The 7,951-nt window shown below is 42.8% G+C and overlaps 1 protein-coding gene across 2 annotated transcripts in view; it reads right to left on the bottom strand.

Annotated features, from left to right (window-relative positions):
* Window positions 1-208: 208 nt before the first annotated feature.
* The window catches only part of CAMKMT (calmodulin-lysine N-methyltransferase), a 410,943-nt gene continuing 403,200 nt past the window's right edge, over window positions 209-7,951 (bottom strand). For both annotated transcript variants that reach the window (XM_043468465.1, XM_043468464.1), the window contains 2 exons: window positions 6,615-6,746; window positions 209-673 (listed from right to left, as the gene is read on the bottom strand). In XM_043468465.1, coding sequence (XP_043324400.1) covers window positions 596-673; window positions 6,615-6,746 — 210 coding nt within the window. In that variant the 3' untranslated portion in view covers window positions 209-595. The remainder of the gene's footprint in view (window positions 674-6,614; window positions 6,747-7,951) is intronic.

The raw sequence follows: 7,951 nt of genomic DNA, 5'->3' as shown, positions 1-7,951 counted from the left end.
GAAAAAGAGAATGGGTGAGAGAGACAGCCATTAAAAAGAGTGGGGGGCAGAGAGAAAGATGGCAGATTTAATACAATTAATTTGAGGGTGATCTGAAAGATTTGTTTTATTTATTTTTTTAACCAGGAAGAATCATCATGTTTGCTGGTTTGACAGATGAAAAACGACCATCACTAAAAATACAACAAAGACCAGGATATTTTCTAAAGGGGGTGGGGTGGGGTGGGATATGAATCACCAAAAGAAATTCTCAATCTGAGAGGGAAAAATATTTGGGTGGCTTACAAGTCCCATTCAAATCTCACATAGGCTGCTTATACATATTCAAAGACAAAGGTTTGGTGCAGAAAGAGCAACAGGGGAGGGAAAAAAGAGGAATCTAGGATGGCTGGAGAGTCACATGGGTGAGGACAGGTGGACCCCATAACCCACACATGGAATGTCTCAGAGGTGGTAGGGGCCCAAGTCCTGGGGGTTTAAAAATCTCAGGGAGCCAACAGCTTGCTGCATATTATACCCATTACAGATTTCTGTTTTTGTGAAAGTATTGCCTGTGCACTTGATGTTGTCTTCATCTTTCGAGCTGTTTAAGCTTCTATCCATCTTTGGTTAAAATAAGCAGAAGCGGGAAATGAAGATTTTCTTCGTATACATCCTGGTTTTCCTTTTTCAACTGAAAACAATAATAGAGGAAAAAAAGGTAAACAGGAATTTTCACTAGTCAATTGTAATGTTGAGTAAAAGGAAGACTTCTTGTCTAAAAACACTGTTCTGGAAAAATAAACCACAAAAAAAGCAACTCAAAGCGGTCCTCAGTGGCAGTAACAATACTATGGGTTGAGTTAGAAATTATTATTATTATTATTTTGGTAGGGGTAGGGTGTTTTGTTTTGTTTTTTTTTTATAAATAGCCAGGCTGCTTTTGTAACCTCTGTGGGCTCTGAGACACTTCAGAACAGGGACAGCTGGGGACTCGCTCATCTTCACCGGATCAGCCATTCGGCCTAGAAGTTTCTGCGCCTGCCCACTGTCTGCCCCCTGCCAGTGCCCCAGGAATCAGGCTGGCAGGCAGTTCAGATCATTCAGAGCCTGTGGCGCACCTGAGCGCAAGCGACAAGCTGGTGGGGCTGAAGACATTTCACAGGCTTTCCAGCCGCTTCCTCGAGCTTTTAATATTAATGACAAGTAATTCAAAAATTGTTGTCTCCAAGGAGGAAAACATATTCCAACAATTAGAGCAGCAAGCTGTGAATACTACACTCAGGTAAAGTTCTGAGGGCCTTCCCTTGATAGATTCAAAAGTCCAATCAGAGTTCTCAAATCTAAAGTACATTTTCCCCTCATTCAGCTAGAATAATTTTGAGAGTCGTATTTATATTTATTCTAGCAAATAATACGTTGCTGTTTATAAAGACAAAATTGCTATTTTTGAAGCTGGTGTTTTGGAGCTAACTGTGAATTTATTTTTGAATTTATAAGGATTGGAAATAAGTATTTCTTTTCATTTTACATGGAACCAATTCCTTTATTGTTTCAAATCAGACAAACATCCCACCTTGCCCTCTCCTGAATCTAAGTGAATGGCTCCAGCACGACACTTTCCTGCATTCACAGGTCTGCGACACATTAACTGGAATCTTTCTAAAGGGCATGTTTCATCTAAATCATATTTCCAAACTGTGACGTGCCTCACTGTTAAGGACAACAGAAATGATCCTGTTTTTCCTTTTTCACTGGGGAACATAAAGCCAGCCTGGTCTCTACTTTCTAGTCCATTTGCCCAAGAACTGATGGTGGTACAATTGCTGAAGTCACTTCACTCTGTTTTCTTTGATGGCATTTGCTCTTCTTACAGATGGTTAGTTGTCTATTTAGAGAGATCCTCACGGATTTTTGTTGCCACCAAAGTCACGATAGTGTTAATCCTAAACATACATCACTCTTTAATTTAAAAAAATGCCCCCAAAATGGCTTCCCAAACTTCCCAAAACAAAACCACTATAACCGGGACCTACCAACTGTAAATACCTTTGTTGCCAGTTGCCCTAGTGATAGAAGGAGCTCACTGAAATATTTTACAGAGGGAAGAGGGGGCCAAGCTAGCTAAATTCTTCCTCTGGGACTGGGGATAAGGGAAAGTTGATTACTCAGCGTGAGTCAGCTGACCTACTCACTCACAATGCACTAATATACAGAGACTCAAATGAGCTCTTTATAAAGTCCCTGAGGTAATATGTGGGATAAATAGTTCTTTGGTAAATATGGGTTAGAAATCACTTTTAACTTGGATTCTATGCTGACCTCTGGAGGCCAAAGCGGGGGCTTCCTTGCTAGAAGGGGCCAGGGGCCAGCCCTGTGTGGACTGTGAGCCCTTCACACCACGAGGACGACAGAAAAGCACTGAAAACCCTCAAAGGCAGCCCTACACCCCAGATCATTTCTGAATCCAGCCTGTTACGTGAGTGCACTTGAACACACACAAAGCTGTTAGGAAATACTGGCTTCAATGGGGGAACGTTATATGGTTTAAGAATAATTCCATATACCCAGGCTGTACTTCTTTGCCCAATGAATAATTATAATTTTAAGAAATAAAACACCTGGGGAAAAAAATGAACAAAAAGCAAATTGTGAATAAAACAATTTTTCAATTTCATAGGTTAAAACAGGGTCTTTGAGGACTGAACTAAATTATATAGCTGCTATTAGTGACATTACGCTTTACTTCATAATTGGATGTAACACGTTCAGCCTCACCACGGCGCGAACAGCAGCAGCGGGAGTGAAGTTCAGACTGTTTACCCTTTACAGTATCCACAATTATCAACACACACCACACAGATCATAAGCACCACCACTTGTAAAGTGGCATTTTGAATAGATAAGCAGAAGTGCAATATGGCCGTGCTTTTAACACAATGTACTGACTTCACAGCCAAGCTCAAGCCTATTTCCCTGGCTAAACACAAAAATACAGAAAATAAACACACGGGCTGGTTTTGCTAAAGTTTGGGGAGGAAAAAAAAAAAGGAAAAGAAAACCATGACATGTAGAATTATATTTCAAAGGATATTTGCATAATGGAGGATATTTTTATCAACTTATTTCAAGCCAGCTGTAATCTCTAAGTCAAGTCTCTAGCTTGCTAAACAATTGGCTGTCTTAACTTCCTAAACGTTTTGAGCCCCACCACGGGGGCAATGCATTTGATCCCTAGCCTGGAGGAGAGGACGAGCTGAGGTGGGAGAGGTAAGAGTGTTGTTTTTTCTCCCTAACGCCTGGACGAACAGAGAGGCAATATTTTAAAAACACACTACACCTTCGGCTGCCTGGCTCCTGAGTATGGTGACTGAACGGTGTGGGCACAATTTAACAAAAGCACTGGCAGAAAGTGTAGAATGGCACCGTTTTGATTACAGGCTTGCTTTTTAACGGAAATAAAATTTCACAGTTAACAATGGAAGGTGAAAAGTTTAAGAGGCAAAGCTGTTCCTCCTGATCATGACTGTTAATCAGCTTCATGGGTGGTTGCCTAAATCTGTAGATTCTTTTTTTTTTTTTTAACCTTGCACTACTGCCAAGATTGTAACTAATTTTTTCCCTGTTGTAAGAGGAGGGGTGAAAAACTCTGCATAGAAGGCAGCTGTGTATGAGTGACGTGAGGCACTAATGCAGAGGGCAAAATTAAAATTCATGAATCTCTTCACAACCATTTGTGTAACAAGATTAAGACGGGACAGCGGAAAAGAGCGGCATTATCAGGCGTCTTACAGTCCTCCAGCTGGTTACGCTCTATTCCAACACAGTAGGGCTAAGAGGATAACACGCAGCCTGAAGGAAAACGCTGCTCCTCCGTTTGGGAGTAGGCTCGTCCCTGGGACCATGGGGGTTTGGCCAGGGATGGAGAGGAAGAAAGCTGATTGCCGCTCAAGATGGAAAACTTTTAAGCCCCGGCTATTAGCACGTGGCAAACAAAAGCGGCTGGGGCGGAGGATCGCGGCGGCCGCGCGGGCCCCTACGCACCCCCGGAGCCCGGGGCGCGCGGGGGGCGGGCAGGGGCCGGAGGAGACCCGGGTGCTGCCTTCGGCCTCCGTTCCTGCGCCCCGCTGATGAGCACGAGGGCTCGGCAAGGAGCAGGGACGCTCCCTACTCTCTGCAGCCGGGTCCGCGGCTTTGTATCTGGCCTCTGGGCGAGATCCTCTCTGGGCACCTTCCTTTTGGAAAGCGAGCGGGAGTTGAGTCCTTGGAGGCCTCTCTCCGTCCAGTCAGCACACGGTTAAACCCACTGCTGGAGCTAAAAAGCTGGGCATTTTATGCTTCTGGTACAGAAGGGATAAGAGGCATTCTTTGCCTAGACGCAGGGGGACTGCAAGTCAGCTGAAATTGTTCTCATCATGAAAAATATACATCATGGGCGCACGTTTATACCATCTAGGTACAGCGCCCCAAGCCTGTAGCGTATTCCCCTAGGGTTCTACTTCCTGAGAGCCAAATGCAGCCTGTCACAAGAACCCAAAGAGGAGGGCAACTATTGCTTAGTCCAGTGTCAGCAAGGTAGGGAACTGAACTTTGAAGCAATTATGATGAAATAAACACTAAGGCCACCTATTCATGGAAATGTATTTTTGTGGGACCAATCAATCAGACCATGATTATTTATAGGGTACTGGGGGGTACTTTGGCCACCTGATGCAAAATGCCGACTCATTAGAAAAGACCCTGATGCTGGGAAAGATTGAACGCAGAAGGAGAAGGGGTCGACAGAGGATGAGATGGTTGGATGGCATCACTGAGTCAGTGGACATGAGTTTGAGCAAGCTCCGGGAGTTGGTGATGGACAGGGAGGCCTAGGTGCTGCAGTCCATGGGGTCGCAAAGAGTCGGACATGACTGAGCGACTGAACTGAACTGGGGGTGCACAGTATAAATCTAAGAGGCATGTTTTGTTGTTGTTCAGTTGCTAAGTCGAGTCCAACTCTTTGTGACCCTGTGGATAAACAGGCCATGCTTAGCAGGGTACTAACATTGGAAATAAAAAGAGGAGGTTGCTGCCCACTAGGTGCTGACAATCTAAAGCTCTAGACAAAGGGAGAGGTGGCCGCCGAGGACCTGGATGCCTGGCATGTTCTAACACACTTCAGATTTTGCAGAGAAGTGACAGAGTGTGTTAGGTATAATGAAATTTTCTGCTGTTGGAGAAACTTGGGGCATTTGCTCTCCCGAGCTATGACTGAGAAACTAACAGCATTTGTCCTTTGGTTAAGGGGGAAAGTGAATGACAGGATGTCAAGCAGCTGTCAGCTGGGCCCTGTAGCTCTAGCCCCACCCTGGAGAAAAGGCCATTTTTATCCCTTTAGGTAGAAGAGCCCAGGGGGCCAGGAGAGACCCTTCCTGGACCAGGTAAAGCCTTCAAAGCCATTCCTTTTGTTCTAGAGAGGAGTTGAAAAAAGGAGAACATCATTTCTAGAGATAGGTAAGATTTGCATAACATGCCACTTAGTTTTTATTTTCTGATTGTAAGCAGAGGGCCTGATTCCATCAGTGAGAGGAAGTGATTTAACCCTTTCAGTTCACAAACCGACATTTCCCCCCCACCCCCAGGAGCTTAAATGGAGCCCCGGAGACCCCAAGAAATGAACCCATTTCCAGAAAGTGAAGATTTCCTTTCTACTGCTTAGAAGATCAGATTTACTTTGCATATAATTTTTCAAAAGTCAGCACACTTCTACATTATATCATAGTCCCGGGTAATAAAGAATGCTATACACATTTTCCCAGGAGAAAAATAAGGTCAGGCCTTTACTTTTCTGCAGTCATGACTTGCAAAATTGACAAGTCAAAGTCTGTTGCCAAGGTCAGACTAGCTCAGAGAAAGGAGATTTCTGTAAGGCACAAAATTACAGAAGAAATCCATGTTATATGAGTAACTGTGATATGTATTAGCAAATGTGAGATTCCTAAAAAGTTTTCAGTGGAACGCTGGCCTCTCAGTGTCCTATATTGCTGTATACCTATAAATAATAAAAAAGGCTGATAACATTGCTTTATGTAAGCAAGCTTAGAAATCACTCTCAGATAAGTGCTTTTGACCTAAATCTTGTAGCGCCTCGATCTGACATATAACCCCACAACTGTGAAATTCTGTGAGATTTAACAGTCTCAAACTGCCAACTGACCCAGCCATAAAGCAAGTGGAGATAAAGATTTACAGTCTAACATGATACAATTAGACATTCACCTTCTATTTATTTCAGTTGCAGCTAAGCATTTAACCTACTTAAAACCTGAAGATTTTTCATTAAAATATAAATGCTTGTTTATCATTCATTCTATGCCACCTCCCCTGCATCCTACAAATCAGTCTATTATGAATGAAGAGATTAGTTAGTTTCAGAGAAAGGAGTAAACAGGAATGGTTTCTGTAAAATCCTTCTAGACATGCAAAGATAAAAGATGGCTTTGCCACACAAAATAACCAGATACAAATAGCCGTTCAGAAGCAGCACACCTAAGGAGTCCTTTAATCAAATATTTAGGTTACCTGCCAAAAAGACCATGATCTCTTCAAAATGCAATGCGGATTAAAGTGTTATCTAACACAAGCAGAAAACTAACCTTGGAGTGGAAGTTTGAAATGTGTTCATCATAATTTTCATGTCTTTGGATAGAGAAACCAGCTTTTTCAGCTAGAATGCAAAACTGGTTTAAAGTATTCCCTCGGCGTGGGGCGAATACCATTGCTTTCCCCTAGAACATTAAAAAGGAAATTCACACATTTTAAAACTGGAAGGCAACCAAACATAACAGACATTGGTCAAAGCATTTAGTGTACGGCTCTCAGGTAGAAAACTCAAAATTGTCTTGAGATATCCACATAGGATGGGCAGACACAGTGAGAGTAATTTCCAGGATAGACATACATCAAATAAGAGAAAAATGTCATATTTAAATGTCTAGTGCTGTATTTTATCACCTTCAAACAATGCATGTAATAAATAATATGGGACTCAACATTGGTTTTTTGTACGATACATACCTCTCTTGGGTCCAGTGGTTTAAATCATCAACTAGATTTTAGAATAACAGGTCCAGGGCAGTGCCACCCACCTTGCAACTCCTTAGCAGCTGCCAACACATCCGCAGCACAGCTCCAGAGCATGTGGCCACAGATGCCTGTAAATGTTAGTTTATTGTGCCCTGGAAATTCAGTACCGAGAAATCCTCCACAGAGATGAGTAACCACAATCCATTTCAGTTCTGCCACCAGCCTTTTCCGTGACCATACTGCCAGAGACAGAACTATAGGCTCTTGATTTCCAACTCTACTCGATCCCTCATAAGGGTCATCATTATGGCAAAGCAGTTCCTCACAGTTATTCAAGTGGTTCCTTTTCAAAGAAAGTGGTACAATGAGGGCAAGCAAGCTTTTCTAAGTAAACTGCACAACCCCGTCTGCTTGTTGTAGTGGGGAGTGTGGGAAGACTTGATCAAAATATATACCAGTTTTCAGAAGACCCTCTGACCTGAAACTCCACAATGAACATTTGCTAACTACTGGCCGCACGTGAATTTTTCTTCTCCCTTTGAGATGTGCACAGAATGACTAAACTTCAGAATCTTCTTTTTCCTTTTATTTGTTTGAAAGATGGCTGTATGCTTCTGTTAATATACGTTACCTCTATGAAATACCACTTCAGGTTTTGAGAGAATTATGAAAATATATCCCAGTTTCTTTTGAAAGTTGGTTATCATTCATGCCTGCCAACTGTCTACTGAGCATCAGGGACATGGCAGACACGGGGACTGGTGCTCTATGTACATCCTCTCCTCTGGTCTTCAAATGACCCATCAAGATAGGAATTTTCAGCCCTCTATCGGATGTTCAGAAAGGTTAGCTCCTTGTCCAAGACGACACAACAGTAAGTGACTAGAAACTGACCTGACTCCCAATG

This window comes from Cervus canadensis, chromosome 5 (assembly GCF_019320065.1).
Source record: "Cervus canadensis isolate Bull #8, Minnesota chromosome 5, ASM1932006v1, whole genome shotgun sequence".
NCBI lineage: Eukaryota > Metazoa > Chordata > Mammalia > Artiodactyla > Cervidae > Cervus > Cervus canadensis.
Note: the sequence above shows the minus strand (reverse complement) of the source record. Positions and strands in the feature narration are given on the sequence as shown.